At 41.9% G+C, this 18,177-nt stretch overlaps 1 protein-coding gene across 1 annotated transcript; it reads right to left on the reverse strand.

Moving 5' to 3' along the window:
* Positions 1–6,702: 6,702 nt before the first annotated feature.
* On the reverse strand, positions 6,703–16,789 carry LOC141197789 (uncharacterized). Its single transcript, XM_073662871.1, has 3 exons — positions 16,772–16,789; positions 12,533–12,623; positions 6,703–8,884 (listed from the first exon to the last, which is right to left on the reverse strand). The coding sequence occupies exons 1-3, from the start codon at positions 16,787–16,789 to the stop codon at positions 7,272–7,274; spliced, it is 1,722 nt and encodes a 573-aa protein (XP_073518972.1). The 3' UTR covers positions 6,703–7,271.
* Between the last annotated feature and the right edge of the window lie 1,388 nt (positions 16,790–18,177).

Consider the following 18,177-nt stretch of genomic DNA (forward strand, 5'->3'; position numbering starts at 1 on the left):
CCAGGATGGGGCACATTATCCAAGGGACGGCACCAGGATGGGGCACATTATCCAAAGAATGAGACAAGGATGGGGTACAATATACCAGGAAAGGGACCAGGATGGGGCACATTATACCAGGAAGGGGACCAGGATGGGGCACATTATACCAGGAAGGGGACCAGGATGGTGCACATTATACCAGGCAGGGGACCAGGATGGGGCACATTATCCAAGACACAGAACCAGGATGGGGTACATTATCCAAGGAACAGGACCAGGATGGGTACATTATCCAAGGAACAGGAGCAGGATGGAGCACATTATACCAGGAGAGGGACCAGGATGGAGCGCATTATCCAAGGAACAGGACCAGGATGGAGCACATTATACCAGGAAGGGGAGCAGCATGGGGCCACATTATACCAGGAAGGTGACCAGGATGGGGCCACATTATACCAGGAAGGGTACGCTAGATGTGATAGCGTGGAATGTCCGGTCCGGTTGATGGGGAAGCCACTAAGAGATGTGCTTTTTTTACGTATTTATAACAGTTCCATCCAGCTATACTATGTATTTCTGAAACGCATGTGGTAAAAGATAGGGTCCACTTAATGCATAAGCGAGAAATTGCCTATGAATGTCTTTTCAGTGTCATGTTCCTCGTAAATACCTGAAGATTTAAAAACAGATCAAAGTCTTTGGGTTTGTTTGTGGCACAAAAAGAAAGTCCTTTTGATGATACTAATTTATCATCATTTTATGAAGGGTAGTCTGACAGATTAAAAATATTTGTGAGTATTAGTAGATTTTTTCTTTTCCCTGGTTTGGAAGAGAAGTATTGGTTAATTGCCCTTTCTTAGGAGATACAGCCCGAGGTAAAAAAGGTACCAGACCTTTAGTACCAGTTGTGGTATTGTCCACTATGATAATATTGCTTGTTTTTTTAGTAGCGGAAACAATGTCTGATGTAGTGTCATATATTGAGAGGTCCAGTAGTGGAGTACAAATGGGATCTGAGAATTCGATTAGAGCAAGAGATTCAATTTCATTAGGTGGAATTAGACTTTTATTTAATTTATTGCCTCTAGTTGTCTCCATTTTATTTTTACTTAGACAAGCTCTTTCCCTTTCTACATTGATTCTATTTATTTGTAGTCTAATGTTGTCTAGATTTTTTTTGCATTAAGAACCGAAATGAACGTAGAGGTTTTCCATTCAGAAGATGGAAGTAGTGTATTTGAATTTTGTATAGGAGGAGTGTTTGTCAAATTTGTGCTCTTGCTCACAGTACTTTTTGTAGATTCAACTGTTGCAATTGATAAAGGTTCAATTCTATTTGGTAGGACAATTATTTTGTTATTTGTTATCTTCGGTTCGATCTTATTATTTTCAATATTTTTTTTACTTGTATCAATACATTCATTAGCCTTGTCCTTTAGTTGTATAGGTAGAGAATTTTTTGATTTTTGTTCGATCACTCAGGGTACACTTTGTGTTTCTTTCTTTTGTATAATATGATAATCATCCCAGTCTCGTTGCAGTTTTTTCAATTTATTCATTATAGGCTTATGTTCCAATTGTAATATGGATGTGATAGTGTTAGAATTTATTTTTTTATATTCTGGATAAGATTCAAACCTTAATAGGTCCTTGTGACAAAACAGCTTTTTATCTTAATCAGCCAGAAGTGTACATTTGTTAAGCCAAGAGAAATTCAGTATTGTGTTTGTGAATGTATGTGTATTTCTGTGGTTGGTCAAGAAGGACATACGATTATTTGTATAAAGCTGAATGTTGACGTCTCTTGGTTTTTAAACAATGTTTGTTACTATGCTAATTACATATTGTACTAAAGCCATCTAGATGTTGATTTACAAGAACCCCCTGCTATATCAACTATATAAAATGATTAAATGCTCAAACAATGAGAGATGAGCCCTGTGGAATAATACCCTCCCTAATCCTTGACCTGTGGGTGCGTACATGAAAGGACAACTTTAACTATTTAAGGGACATACAGTTAGGTACATATATATTTGGATAGAGACAACATTTTTCTAATTTTGGTTCTAGACATTACCACAATGAATTTTAAACAAAACAATTCAGATGCAATTGAAGTTCAGACTTTCAGCTTTCATTTGAGGGTATCCACATTAAAATTGGATGAAGGGTTTAGGAGTTTCAGCTCCTTAACATGTGCCACCCTGTTTTTAAAGGGACCAAAAGTAATTGGACAGATTAAATAATTGTAAATAAAATGTTAATTTCTAGTACTTGGTTGAAAACCCTTTGTTGGCAATGACTGCCTGAAGTCTTGAACTCATGGACATCACCAGACGCTGTGTTTCCTCCTTTTTTATGCTCTACCAGGCCTTCACTGTGGTGGTTTTCAGTTGCTGTTTGTTTGTGGGCCTTTCTGTCTGAAGTTTAGTCTTTAACAAGTGAAATGCATGCTCAATTGGGTTGAGATCAGGTGACTGACTTGGCCATTAAAGAATATTACACTTCTTTGCTTTAATAAACTCCTGGGTTGCTTTGGCTCTATGTTTTGGGTCATTGTCCATCTGTAGTATGAAACGACGACCAATCAGTTTGGCTGCATTTGGCTGGATCTGAGCACACAGTATGGCTCTGAATACATCAGAATTCATTCGGCTGCTTCTGTCCTGTGTCACATCATCAATAAACACTAGTGACCCAGTGCCTCTGGCAGCCATGCATGCCCAAGCCATCACACTGCCTCCGCCATGTTTTACAGATGATGTGATATGCTCTGGATCATGAGCTGTACCACGCCTTCGCCATACTTTTCTCTTTCCATCAGTCTGGTAGAGGTTGATCTTGGTTTCATCTGTCCAAAGAATGTTCTTCCAGAACTGTGCTGGCTTTTTTAGATGTTTTTTAGCAAAGTCGAATCTAGCCTTTTTATTCTTGATGCTTATGAGTGGCTTGTACCGTGCAGTGAACCATCGGTATTTACTTTCATGCAGTCTTCTCTTTATGGTAGATTTGGATATTGATACACCTACCTCCTGGAGAGTGTTGTACACTTGGTTGACTGTTGTGAAGGGGTTTCTCTTCACCATGGAGATTATTCTGCGCTCATCCACCACTGTTGTCTTCCGTGGGGTGCCCAGGTCTTTTTGCATTGATGAGATTACCAGTGCTTTCTTTCTTTTCTCATGATGTACCAAACTGTAGATTTTGCCACTCCTAATATTGTAGCAATTTCTCGAATGGGTTTTTTCTGTTTTTGCAGCTTAAGGATGGCTTGTTTCACCTGCATGGAGAGCTCCTTTGACCGCATGTTTACTTCACAGCAAAACCTTCCAAATGCAAGCACCACACCTCAAATCAACTCCAGGCCTTTTATCTGCTTAATTGAGAATGACATAACGAAGGGATTGCCCACACCTGTCCATGAAATAGCCTTGGAGTCAATTGTCCAATTACTTTTGGTCCATTTAAAAACAGGGTGGCACATGTTAAGGAGCTGAAACTCCTAAACCCTTCATCCAATTTTAATGTGGATACCCTCAAATGAAAGCTGAAAGTCTGAACTTCAACTGCATCTGAATTGTTTTGTTTAAAATTCATTGTGGTAATGTCTAGAACCAAAATTAGAAAAATGTTGTCTCTGTCCAAATATATATGGACCTAACTGTATACCTCTGTAGCAGTGAGAATTGAAAGAGAGAATCAAAAATCAGTCAGAGTCTTCAGGGCATCAGCTTGGTATCATGGCTCAATCCAGAGAGACACACATTTGGATTCTACATGATTCCACCTAAGGATGTACGGCCCTGACTGGAAGGATAAGGATCTGTTCCATTGACCATCAGAAAACCCATAGATACATTTGGGGAGACCAGGTTGGGACGATGAAGTCACCTGGCCCCATGGATATGTTTGGGGTTGCCAGGTGGGACCCTCTGGTCACCTGGAACCCATAGAAACTCTCGGTGAGGCTAGTGGGACCCTTGAGTCTTTTGGCCTTGTACCTCGATGTACTGTCAGCTTCCAAAGCTGCTACCTCCTCTCTGTTGGTGCCCGCCAAAAGCAGGGGCCACTGTTTGAGGTAGTTGGCCCTGGAAGTCCCAAAATTGCAGTTCTATCCCTGGCAGGTCAGCGGAAGGACGAGACTGTGTAATGTTGTACTATCTTGGGTATTTGCTGGGACTGTTCTGTTTAATGTCCGCTTTTGGTTCAATAAAATATTGCCACACTGCTTTACCCTCACACTGTGTTGTCTGAGTAGTAGTAGTCCAAAAGAAGACCCCAGGTCTTCACAGTCCTTAGCTAAAGATTGAACTTTTTCAGTTGTAGTTTTGCACAATTGTGTTCTGTTTTTATATAAACATGTTAACATAATGTGCAATTATTTAAATTAGAGTCCCATTCAAGTGTAAACGTAAACGTATTGTCATTAGGAAATGTTTGTAGAACTGTCCATGTCCATAATGGATCCTCCTGTTTGTCTAATAATTTGTAACATGAGCCGTTACCTTGATGATAGTCGATTGTAAAAGTATTCCATTATGTAGATATATAAATAATTCTCTCTGCAGCCGAGATCTTCTTTGACAATTGCCAGACCGGGAGACGATTCCAATGTACTGCTGCTGTATCCAAGATAAAACACTAGGGAGAAAGTAGCGCAAATAGGGTCTTGCCCAACAAACATTTAAGAGTATTTGTATCAGATTGTGCTAACCTGATCCGTATTGTTTTCTTTGGTGTTTTAAGTTTGATATTCAGCTGCTGCGGATCCATGGGTTTGTCAAAACCGATGAATATCAGTATCTGGAGAACTTTATGGATAATTCCCATGCTGCTGGTTTATTGAAGATGTCAATTCAGAAAAGTTTATTAAATATAATAATTGAATATGGAACGTGCAGATCTCTCAGATGTTTTTTTATATCAATTAATCTGTCTCTTTGTTTCTGAACTTCTATAGAATAATCTGGAAAGATCTAGATTTTGGACCCATTGATTGTTACATCTGGGGGATCCCTTGCCTGTCACAGGATAATATCTCTGTCCCGGTACTGTAAAACTTTAGCCAGCACAGGTCTTTGTGGAAGCCCAGGAGGAAGATGAGCACCCTATGAGCTCGTTCTACAGCTTATAGGAGGGTTAAGAGTTCAAGCCTGATTATTAATTTCAGACAGTTTTCAAAGAATTCAGTAGGAAAGGAGCCTTCTATTTTTTCAGGCACACCAATAAGTGGTATATCATTGATCTATTTTCAAGATCATCTGTTTCTGCCAACTGTGCTGATATTTGCTGTTCTGCAAGCCTGTTCTCCTTGCTTGTATAGGCTATCTGGTCCTCAATTGCACTGACTCTGCCTTCCACTACCCCTGCTCTATTTTCTCTATTTTAGTTTGTGTCGTATTCCTGCTATCTCATCTTTAAGACCCCCAAAATGTACATTGAAAGCAGATGGGGAGAATTTACAATGTACCAATGCAATGAAAACGTCTTTTAAAGTAGGTTCCTCAGGTACCAGTATGTCCCATTGGTGCAGATTAGGCCGTGGGGCAGTGAGTATTGTGCCACATGCAATTTTATGGTCTTTTCATCCCCTTCAATGCGGCTGCTTCTCCCATCTCCTGCACACCCAACTCCTCCACTTGGAACCCATGCACAGGTGTGGGTAACTGCTATAAGAAGGCCACTGTCACCTGCTGAGACCTGTGTTTCTTTCAGGCAAATTGCTACAGCCTGGCCACCACTTCCCTCCTCCTCGTCTCACCTGCTCAACCTGTCTCCAGCGTGACAACCGTGGTGTCATCTTTGAGCTGAGAGCCTGCTTGTCCCGCAGTCTTTATGGGGCTTTTCCTGGTCATTTTTTTCCCCTGCAACAAAGTACCTCCACACTGGTAGATGTATGACGATTTTCAGGATGGTCGTCAGGTCCTATGTGGGATAAATAGCTAGATGCTCGGCAGGAGCTCCTACATCTGCTTGTTCATATATGTCGTCAGGGTTGTTGCATGAAAGTACTGCTGCTTTCTGTGTGAGTGGGATAGTCATGCAAGAGAATATTGCTACAAAAAAAAGGGACTGGCCTCTCTGACATTCACTTCATAAAGGGAGTAAACTGTCCTGCATCCAGAAGTTGAGGACCCACCTAGGCAATGGTGGTAACAAAATCTTATCAAGTAGGGCCTAATGAAGAACTTTGTAAAGGCTATGGATAAAAATGTAAAAGCATTCCTGCATCTGATTGATAACTTTCCAAGGTTAAGTGAAGCAAATATAAAAGACGGAGTCTTTATTGGACTTCAGATTCATAACCTTTTTCAAGATGAGGAGTTTCTTCAGTTGCTGCAGGGCAAGGAAAAGGCAGTATGGTGTACATTTGCATTTGTGGTAACTAACTTTTTGGGAAACTCAAGGGCAGATACCAACTCTTCATAGTTAATGTATTATTTCTCCTCAAAACATATAAAGATCTTGGCTGTAACATGTCCTTAATGATTAATTTCTTACAATCTAGACTTTTCTTTCACCAAACTGTGGAGTAGTGAGAGACGAGGATGGTGAGAGATGTAACCAAGATATTGCAGCTAAGGAGAAAAGATATCAGGGAAAATGAAATCCATCAATGCTTGAAGATTACTGTTGCATAATTTTAATTGATGATCCGATACAGAAGTACAAGAAACAAACAAAAAACAGTTGTCATTGAATGAGGACTAATTTTGTAGTGCAATTTCTGTAACTGTTTAAAATTCGCAATAGGGTTTAGACAGGTTTTAGTTATTTGAATTGTTTCTACGTTTTCTCTAAATAAATATCAGAAAAGTGGCATAACAAAATATTCTGCATCTGTATATTTATAAAAATAATGTTTCAAAGTACTGAAACTTTTATCAATAATTATATGTAGCAGTTAAAGGAAAACTCATTGTCCAATTTGAATTCAGGAGGTCAAGCTCATTGAGAAATGGCTCAGTTCATAACGGAACCTGACAACTTTTAAAAATATGTAAAACAGTGTTACATAATCAGAAAGGTCCTTGAGCTAGGTTCTTCAGCTGCTCAGTCAGGACGTGCAGCCTTCTGTACAGGTTCCAGTATCTTCCTCTCCTCCTCTGCAACAATCATATAAGTGTGGGGCTGGGGGAGAGAACAGTTCTATCACTGATCAGGAAGGACACTATATCATTGTTTTCAGTCACAAGAAGCTACCTCCAGTTTATAGTATGCACTCATTTATTAGCAAGATTTTTTCTTGCTAAAAGTGTGTTTTTTCAAGTAAAACATTTTCCACATTAAGGATATAAAAAAGGCTTCTCCCCTTTGTGACTTCTCTGATGTTTATCAAGATGCGCTTTCCGGTTAAAACATTTCCCACATTCTGAACAGGAAAAAGGCTTTTCCCCTGTGTGAGTTCTCTGGTGACTAAGAAGATTTGACTTGCGGTTAAAACATTTCCCACATTCTGAACATGAAAAAGGCTTCTCCCCTGTGTGAATTCTCTGATGTTTGATAAGACTTGATTTCTCTGTAAAATATTTCCCACATTCTGAACATGAAAAAGGCTTCTCTCCTGTGTGAGCTCTCTGGTGCTTAACAAGATTTGATTTCCCTGTAAAACATTTCCCACATTCTGAACAGGAAAAAGGCTTTTCCCCTGTGTGAGTTATCTGATGTCTAACAAAAGATGATTTGTTGTGAAAACATTTCCCACATTCTGAACATGAAAAATGCATCTTTCCTGTGTGAGTTCTCTGATGTCTCTCAAGATGCGCTTTCCGGTTAAAACATTTTCCACATTCTGAACATGAAAAAGGCTTCTCCCCTGTGTGACTTCTCTGATGTTTGATAAGACTTGATTTCTCTGTAAAATATTTCCCACATTCTAAACATGAAAAAGGCTTCTCTCCTGTGTGGGTTCTCTGGTGGTTAACAAGATGTGATTTCACTGTAAAACATTTCTCACATTCTGAACATGAAAAAGGCTTTTCCCCTGTGTGAGTTTTCTGATGTCTAGCAAGAGCTGATTTGTTGTTAAAACATTTCCCACATTCTGAACATGAAAAAGGCTTCTCTCCTGTGTGAGTTCTCTGATGTGTAACAAGATATGATTTCTGGTTAAAACATTTCCCACATTCTGAACATAAAAAAGGCATCTTTCCTGTGTGAGTTCTCTGATGCCTATCAAGATGCGTTTTCCGGAAAAAACATTTCCCACATTCTGAACAGGAAAAAGCCTTCTCCCCTGTGTGAGTTCTCTGATGCCTATCAAGATGCGCTTTCCGGTTAAAACATTTCTCACATTCTGAACATGAAAAAGGCTTCTCCCCAGTGTGAATTTTCTGATGTCTTCTCTGACTTGATTTATCTGTAAAATATTTCCCACATTCTGAACATGAAAAAGGCTTCTCTCCTGTGTGAGTTCTCTGGTGGTTAACAAGATTTGATTTACCTGTAAAACATTTCTCACATTCTGAACATGAAAAAGTCTTCTCCCCTATGTGAGTTCTTTGGTGACTAAGAAGACTTGCTTTCTTATTAAAACATTTCATACACTTGAAACAAGGAAATCTATTCTTTGCTGTGTGAATCTTTTGATGTTTAAGAAAAAAATTTTTGAGGGGAAAACTATTTCCATATACTGGCTGTGAAAATGGCTTCTTAGCTTTAGGAGCAGTTATTTTTTTAATGCTTATTTTGAGACTTTGATTTTCCTTAGTAGTTGGTAATGAATCAGAAGACAGGACCTGTTTCAAAGGATCAGATGACAGATCTTTGCTGTAAAGGGATGATGGTATATTTGGAGCAATAGCATTCCCTTCAATTGTATCCTGTGAGATCTCCAGCTCATCTGATTTGAAAATTGAAGATGTCAGCTGTCCCTCTGATCTCCTGGTACAGTCATCTGCTAAGTAAAAAAATATTATATTTGAATAAAATATTCTTGAAATTTATATTTTTCAACATTTCTACTTAAACTGTTGGTACAAATGGCAAGTTATGTAAAAATATTGAATTATTCACCAAGACAATTCACAGTCTAATAGAAAACCTCATAATATGAACCAGTAGAGCTTGGTGTTCAACTGTTTGTTCATTCTGCCTCCCAAATATGAAATATGCGAAAATAATACCAATAAAAATTTCAACTCCTCTCACAAAAAACAAGCCTCCACTCAGGTCCATCATCTGTCAATGGAAAAACAGAGGTTTCCACAACATTAGTGGCTCAAAAACTCTTGAAAAGCAACATGGCTTCCATAAACCAATATAGCAAAATCCGCTCTTCTAAAGTCAAATATGATCCCTACTTAACTCAAATGGAAAGCACCACACCCTACTAAAGCTCAGGCATAATGCCGGAAGCTGCCTGATACAGCCTTGTTCTCCGCTGGTTAAGTCTTCTGTCTTCAGCTCCAGTGTTGCGTCCTTTCTTCTTAGTTTCTTGTGATCCCGGCCCGTTTACTGACTACTGTCTTCTGATTTTGTATTTTCTCTGCCCTACTGGTTCTGATCCGGCAACCTGACTATTCTTCTTGTCATCTCAAACCTCAGAACAGCAGGCAACACTGTAGTCCAAGCCTAGGGGTCTTTGTGTAAGTACAGATCCATGTAGAGGGTTTAAAGGGTGATGGGAAAAACTTTGACTATAGACAAGAGCACATCTAATGAAAAGATCAAAAAAAAAAAAAAAAAAGTAACTTGTGGTGAAACCTCTCTGGGATAATTAGAGTATGCATCTTGGTAGCTCCTGGCAATTTAAGCGATAGTAAGGGCCAATATTTTCTGTCATATGAGTATCAAGAAGAAATATACAGTAGAGACCAAAAGTTTGAACACACGTTCTCGTTTAAAGATTTTTCTGTATTTTCATGACTATGAAAATTGTACATTCACACTGAAGGCATCAAAACTATGAATTAACACATGTGGAATTATATACTTAACAAAAAAAGCATGAAACAACTGAAAATATGACTTATATTCTAGGTTCTTCAAAGTAGCCACCTTTTGCTTTGATGACTGCTTTGCACACTCTTGGCATTCTCTTGATGAGCTTCAAGAGATAGTCACCGGAAATGGTCTTCCAACAATCTTGAAGGAGTTCCCAGAGATGCTTAGCACTTATTGGCCCTTTAGCCTTCACTCTGCGGTCCAGCTCACCCCAAACCATCTCGATTGGGTTCAGGTCTGGTGACTGTGGAGGCCAGGTCATCTGGCGTAGCACCCCATCACTCTCCTTCCTGGTCAAATAGCCCTTACAGCCTGGAGGTGTGTTTGGGGTCATTGTCCTGTTTAAAATTAAATGATGGTCCAACTAAACGCAAACCGGATGGAACTGCATGCCGCTGCAAGATGCTGTGGTAGCCATGCTGGTTCAGTATTCCTTCAATTTTGAATAAATCTCCAACAGTGTCACCAGCAAAGCATCCCCACACCATCACACCTCCTCCTCCATGCTTCACGGTGGGAACCAGGCATGTAGAGTTCATTCGTTCACCTTTTCTGCGTCGCACAAAGACACGGTGGTTGGAACCAAAGATCTCAAATTTGGACTCATCAGACCAAAGCACAGATTTCCATTGGTCTAATGTCCATTCCTTGTGTTCTTTAACCCAAACAAGTCTCTTTTGCTTGATGCCAGTCCATAGCAGTGGTTTCCTAACAGCTATTTTACCATGAAGGTCTGCTGCACAAAGTCTTCTCTTAACAGTTGTTGAAGAGATGTGTCTGCTGCTAGAATTCTGTGTGGCATTGACCTGGTCTCTAATCTGAGCTGCTGTTAACCTGCGATTTCTGAGGCTGGTGACTCAGAAACTTATCCTCAGAAGCAGAGGTGATTCTTGGTCTTCCTTTTCTGGGGCAGTTTTTGCAACTGCACTTGGGGACACTTTCAAAGTTTGCCCAATTTTTCAGACTGACTGACCTTCATTTCTTAAAGTAATGATGGCCACTCCTTTTTCTTTACCTAGTTGCTTTTTTCTTGCCATAATACAAATTCTAACAGTCTATTCAGTAGGACTATCAGCTGTGTATCCAACTGACTTCTGCACAACACAACTGATGGTCCCAACCCCATTTATAAGGCAAGAAATCCCACTTATTAAACCTGACAGGGCACACCTGTGAAGTGAAAACCATTTCCGGTGACTACCTCTTGAAGCTCATCAAGAGAATGCCAAGAGTGTGCAAAGCAGTCATCAAAGCAAATGGTGGCTACTTTGAAGAACCTAGAATATAAGACATATTTTCAGTTGTTTCACACTTTTTTGTTAAGTATACAATTCCACATGTGTTAATTCATAGTTTTGATGCCTTCAGTGTGAATGTACAATTTTCATAGTCATGAAAATACAGAAAAATCTTTAAATGAGAAGGTGTGTCCAAACTTTTGGTCTGTACTGTACATTTAATGAGAACTTTTTATAATAGTGCAGAGCTGAGGTGTCTTAAATGTAAAACTCGGGCATTTGGAAGAGACAATGGAGACCTTTTTTGAAAGACTACCATTGAGTTACAGACTCACATAAGTGAGGCAGGCCAATCCCACCACAATCAAACTAACATACAGAATGAACCTGTATAAAAAAAAGACAAAATAAAAAAACATGTTACATCCCCAACAAGAATGTATGTTGGGGGGGGGGGGGGCTCCAACAGTAAACCAGAGTTGCACTTATCTATGGTGGACCATTGGAGCTACTATGAGTCCTGCCCAGAAGAGTAGATAAAGTATTAATGCCCCCATTTCAGGATAAATTGCATCTAAATTCTTTAGGATCGATAATCTAATTTATGACGTGGAGTGAATCCATGAAACCAGGGCTCGAGTCATGCCAACATATCTCCTGCAGGCATGAATACATTTTTTTTACAGCCATCAGACACTCACAGCTTAGAGATATATCATGGCACAGGGGTAATGTTTTTTGTATAGTTTATCTATTTGAAGTTATTTGGATTAAAAAGAAATTGAAAAGTCAGGGTAAAGGGAAACTCTTTTGTTAGTGTATCGAAATTCACACTTGGCCCTCACTGCACGTTTAATGTTGCCGATAATAAAAGCGAGGTTTGGTCATAAAGACTGGACTTGGTCTTGTAGGGACCATATGAGCACATTCAGCAGCACAGAAGGGAGAGAAGGTAGATTCATCCTATAAGATATCAGGGATCTAGGAAGCCAACACCATCATTACCCTCTGATTTCTCTCACAGGCCCATCAGAATATTTTTGTTCAAGTGATTTTCTAACTTGTCAGCACATTCTACGTACGCTGTCATTTGGCATGGTAGTTTACAGATCTGGGCAGGTAAGAGTCAGGATCTTCTAATTTCAGTTGGTAGTTGGATCTTCCAGGTTGTAAGTTCTATAGAAAATGAGTTTCAATGTCCAAAGTCATTTGAACAGTTTTTGGTGGAGGACAATGTTTTGGTCTAGATGCAAAATGGTGATCACACGATTGTGATACAGCTGAACTACATGACCGGTAAACCAGCCACAGCCGGTGACTGAGAAGAATCTGTGACTTCTCTGCATTTAGTGGTTACTACTCACCAGGGTAGTCATATGTAGGAATCTCCTCTTTTTGCCACTCATCACCCCTCACATATGTCTCTGTAGTATTAATATGGGTCAGATCTTCACCCTGAAAGAAATATTGTACAAGTCACAAACAGATGGAGAAGTCACATCTACAGTATGATCGGTAGTGATGAGAGAGTACCATAATCGCTATACTCGTAACGAGTACTTTGTAATAATTGCGTATTCGTTCCGAATAGCGAGTACAATGTAAGTCAATGGGAAATGCGAGTAATTTTCTGCTTGACCCTACACAAAGGGGTCTGGGGGCCTGAGGAAAAGGCTGACATGGATGGAAAGTGATGAAACAGAATGGGAAGAGCCTGGAGAATGTGCCTGCATGCATTTCTGACTCACATATGGTTTCTGGGATTAAGTTTGTCGCAGTATTACGCCACTTTTACAGATACACAAGAACAACTACCAAACCTAACCTAAATTGCATTTAACAGGCCAAAAAGGTTAAGAAACAGTTTTTCCTGCACAATCACTTGTATATAAGGCTAAATAAACCAGAGAAGCCCAAAAAAATATCCCTTTTAGCCTTTGTTCACACATACTGCTGTGGCTTTTTTCAGCTTTTTACAACTGGGAGGGCCCTGACTTATACATTTTGTAGGTCTCTCTGTCATACATCATTTTTAGTTCGCTATTCCCCAGCACTTTACAAGCACAGCTAAAACGTACTTGTAGGTATGTTGATCTTTGACCTGAGAGGGCTCAGGAGGCTCTATAACATGCGATTTGGAGGGACAGCTGTTACTTAGACATTTGGGCGGTCCCTCCATCATTGACACTCAGATAGTGGAATACATATTCAATAGCAGTTTACAATGTGCCCATTGTAGCGTTGGGCTTGACCCTCCTCCTTCTACTCCTCCACCACCATGTGATACTGTGGCCCTAAATTCAAATGCTCAGAGGCTCTGCAGTAGGCAGGAAAGCTGAGTTTTATGAGAGCCCTCGTGTGGTCCTGTATCATACATTTTGAAGTGCCCTCCTCTAGAGATTTTTGGAGGTCCCTCATTGTGTACATTTGAGAGTGCCCTCACTTATTCATATTGTAGGGCCCTCACTCTATTATTTAACTCATTTAACAGACAGACTCATTCGACCATGGAAACCTTCAAAAGGAACCTGAATACCCACCTCTTCCGACAAGCCTACAACCTGCAGTAACCACAGCTCCACCATACCGCTGCATGACCAGCTCTACCCTCACCTACTGTATCCTCACCATCCCTTTTAGATTGTGAGCCCTCGCGGGCAGGGTCCTCGCTCCTCCTGTACCAGTCGCTGTCACATTGTGTTCAAGATTATTGTAATTGCTCTTGTATTATACCCCTTTTTCACATGTAAAGCGCCATGAAATAAATGGCGCTATAATAAATAATAATAATAATAATTTTAAGGGCAGAGACTACAGGGAAAAAAGCCAAGAGACATGGAGTACTAGAAGGTAGCAGTGAATGTGGCCTGCGATCCTCAGGTATGGCTGAACTCAGTGAACTGGAACAATAAAGCTGCACTAGTCATCCAGTTGACTAGCACAAATATATCACTTGTGCAAGTCAATGGACAAAAGATATATGGTGCCCCCCACAAAGATGGGTTGGAGAAGCTTCTCCAAATGGCTCAGAGATTTTGATTGTCAATATTCCCAAGATTATATAGGAAGAGAAGACTTCTTGATACTGTACTACTTGGTCCGGTGCAGAATGTGAATAGTATTTCCAAAAATTACTCCTGGGGGCTGTGTCATAGGTGCAGGGAGATTCCTTGACAAGGGCCTCCCTTGTCAAACATTATCTATGATGGAGTACTGTAGTAGTTGTGGCCCTCGATTCACGTTTTCAGAGGGCCATCAGTCGGTCATCAACAGTCAGTGTAAATTTCTATTGAATATATATCCCCTATCTCAGTCACAACGTGGCACAAGCCAGGCATGTTTTTTGCCACATAGAGTGACAGAGGATACATATTCAATAGAAATGTACTGTCAATCTCAGTCTCAATGTGGCACAACCTGTGACAAGGGCCTCCAATGACAAATATTAGTTTGGTAGGACCACTGTACATTCCAGATTTATCCACTGCACAATGTGCATAGCGTTTGTAAAAATTAGCCCTATGGGCTGAGTCATGGTTGACGCAGGAAGCCACCATCCCAAGGGCCTCCAATCACAAATAGTAGTTAGGCTGGAGTAGGAATACTGTCCTGGTTTGTCCACTGCACAATGTGCATAGGGTTTGAAAACAATAGCCCTATAGGCTGAGTCATGGTTGATGAAGGAAGGAATCTGTTTTTTATGGGAAGGGGGTGACGTTAACAGCAGTAGCATGAATCTGCATTTTTGGTGAATTTAGGTTGGCTTGCTCTCAACTGGAGAGATTAAAAACTGTGGAGATATCCAGTCCTTGTTGAATTTAATCAGAGTAAGTCTGTCTGCATTTTCCGTGGAGAGGCGTGCGCGCCTATCAGTGATGATTGCCCCAGCGGAACTGAAAACAAGCTCAGACACCATACTAGCAGCCGGGCAGGCCAGCACCTCCAAGGCATATAAGGAGAGGTCGGGCCAAGTGCTCAGTGTAGACACCCAATAATTAAAGGGAACTGAAGTGTCAGAAAGGACGCACGTATGGTCACTTAAGTAACCCTTGACCATGTTCTGCAACTTATCCCTCCTTGGCATTGTTAAAGGCACAGATAGCCCTTGCTGTAGTGCCGGTTTACTGAAAATTGCCCAATTTGTGCACATTTTCCCCCCACCTCCGTTGGAGCTGATGTTCGTGTTTCTCCCCATTATCCCTTGGTGTTGAAAAGAGCCGGTACCTCTGCCACCAGCATTGTCTGTGGGTGATGTTTTCAGCAACTGATCTACAACGGCCCTCTTAAACGATTCCATTGTAAAACTCTTTGGTGACTCCAAAAGGAGAGAAGGAAATTTCTCCTTGTACCGTGGATCGATAAAGGTGGCCAAGCAGTATAGATTGTTGGATAAAATGTGTATCACGCGAGAGTCTTGCCACAGACACTTACACATGAACTGTGCCATGTGGGCCAAGCTGCAAAAGGCAAATGTTCTGTGTCCCCAACAGTAGAAAAAGTACCCATCCTCTCCTCACGCTGACTCGCCGCCGCATCCTCCTCCACCTCCTTGTCCTCCTCTCCAGCCCATCCAGCCTGGACATACATGAAGCTTGGGTTGGGTGTCCCCTCTGTAGCATTATGGGTCCCCTCGGTAGCACAGAAAAACAAGTCCTCTCCCTCTTCATCTTCCTCCTCATCACCCATTGTTGCCTCAGAATATTGGGTGGGCTGGGTAGTAACACCCATTGGGAAATCTGGCTCCATACCAACATGCGGGGCACTCAAAGCTTCCTCTTTGAGATTATGCAGTAATTGTTTTAAGAGACACAGCAGCGGGATGGTTATGCTGATAATAGCATGATCACCGCTCACGAGGTGTGTGCAGTACTCAAAGTTGAAGAGGAAGTGAGACTGGCGATCGATGGGCTTAGACCCAAAAAGTCACCAGGTTTAGATGACTTAACATCCGAGTTCTTTAGGGCCTTTAGGGACTTTTTAGTCCCCCTCTTGACTCCGGTGTTTAATGAATGTCTCTCCTCGGGCACTCTGCCGAGATCATTAAGGAGGTCAGCTTTGATCATTTTGTCGAAGAGTAAGGATCCGTCAAGCATTGAGAATTGGCGTCCCATAGCACTTCTCAATGAGGACAGGAAGATTTTGGCTAAGATACTTTTCAACAGGCTGATGAAGTTTGCACCCTGGCTCCTTTCAAAGGCTCAGCACTGTTGCGTTCCTGGCCGTAGCACTTTTAGTGCTGTTCCTGTTGTTCGAAAGGCCATGGAGCAAGGCAGGGCAGGCCTTTGGAAGGGGTTCTAGCTGACCATGGATCAGGCAAAAGCCTTTGATAGGGTTAACCATGAGTACCTCTGGTCCACTCTTGAGGTATGGTCTGCCTGGAGGGTTTGTGGACTGGCTTAAGACCTTGTATGCAGGGGCTGAGACTTTCCCTCTGGTAAATGGGTGGATTGGATAACCTTTCAGGGTAGGATCTGGTGTCCGTCAGGGCTGTCCTCTTAGCCCTTTGCTTTACGCCTTTGCAGTTGATCCCTTTCTCAGAAGGATTGATTGTGGATCATTGGCAGGGGCGCGGAGGGGCAGGGTGGCGCCGTAGGCTATCCTACGCGGAAGAACGTCACCATCTTTGTTTCTTCGCAAGAGGAGGCAATGGTGGTGATGTCAGAAGTGGAGTGCTACTCAGAGGCATCCAGGTCCAAAGTCAACCAGAATAAGTGTGAAAGTCTCTGGCTGGGAGGTAGAGATCCCGGGTTTGATCTTCCGGACACCCTCCCCAAACCCCAAGAACACGTCAAAGTCCTTGGCACTGAATTCAGCCAGGGTGATTACCCCATGAAAAACTGGGAAGGCAGAATCAAAGGAGTCGCCCAAAGAGTGGACCAATGGAAGGGTTGGTCTTTGACCCTGAGGGAAAGGGATGGCCTGTGCAAAGCTTTCCTGCTCCCCTTACTAATCTACCTGGGTAGCGTCAGTGACTTGCCAGAGCCTCTTTGGACATGGGTCTACAGTCTGTTCTTCCAGATGTTATGGGGGAATAGACTGAACCTAGTCAAGCGGGAGGTCACTTACTGCACGAGGAGGCTAGGGTGGTTGGATATGGTGAGCCCCGTGGTGTTCCTAGTGAACACCTTCTTGAAAGTTAACGTGGAAAACCTCTTGAAGGAGAGGGCTACTCTGTGGGTATTATCCTGCAAGGGATGGTTTCAGCCTCTCTTACAGGAATGGGAGACAGGGGGAAGATTGAAGGATCTTCGTACACAGCATGGGTATCTCCCGGCTTATGTTACCCCGGTCCTGAAAATGATTCACCGGTGGGGTCTGGGAATGTAGGAGGTGAGGTCCCTCCCGAGGAAACTCCTCAATAGGAGGGTCTTGCTTTCTCATTTTCAGAGTCCATTGGTCCTCAAGGACTGCCCAAGTCGGGATCTGGAGGTTGGGTTGAGTTTGTTAAATTCTAGCAGGATCCCCAAGAAGTACTGGGACTTGACTTGGTGCCGCCCCCGTGAGGCTTGTGCTAACATGCTGGAAAGCATGAAGCACTTCCTCCTTCATTGTCCCTTTAATACAGAGGCGTACAACAGGATGGAAGTTTCCATTGTTCTATGCCGGGTGGGCCTATGGAGCATTTGGAGACCTTGGGAGAAGGGACCGAACCATTTTATTCATAGTAAGTGTAGTGGTCAGGTATTTCACATGGAACGCACCAGTTTTAGTGTCAATGCAGAGTAAAATCCTCAGTGTAGATGAAGTTTGGAGGAACATCCTATGTGACCTGGTGAAGATACGCTCTCTGGAGTATGAAAGACTGGGTGCCCGGAGGGTGGCCAGTCTCTAGACGGGCTTTCCCTTCAGGTGCCTTAGTCCGGTAGTACTCCTACACCCTGGTGGTGGGCTGATGTCTTCCCACCCTAGATTTTTGTTTTGTATTTATGTCTCCTGAATAGAAGGTTTTCAAGCATCAAACTTGAGCCTTGGATGGTGAGTATGTAGGTTGACTTTGCCCTGGCCTCTG

The sequence above is a fragment of the Phyllobates terribilis genome, unplaced genomic scaffold (assembly GCF_046119375.1).
Source record: "Phyllobates terribilis strain yellow unplaced genomic scaffold, ASM4611937v1 Scaffold_88__1_contigs__length_6355796, whole genome shotgun sequence".
Classification (NCBI taxonomy): domain Eukaryota; kingdom Metazoa; phylum Chordata; class Amphibia; order Anura; family Dendrobatidae; genus Phyllobates; species Phyllobates terribilis.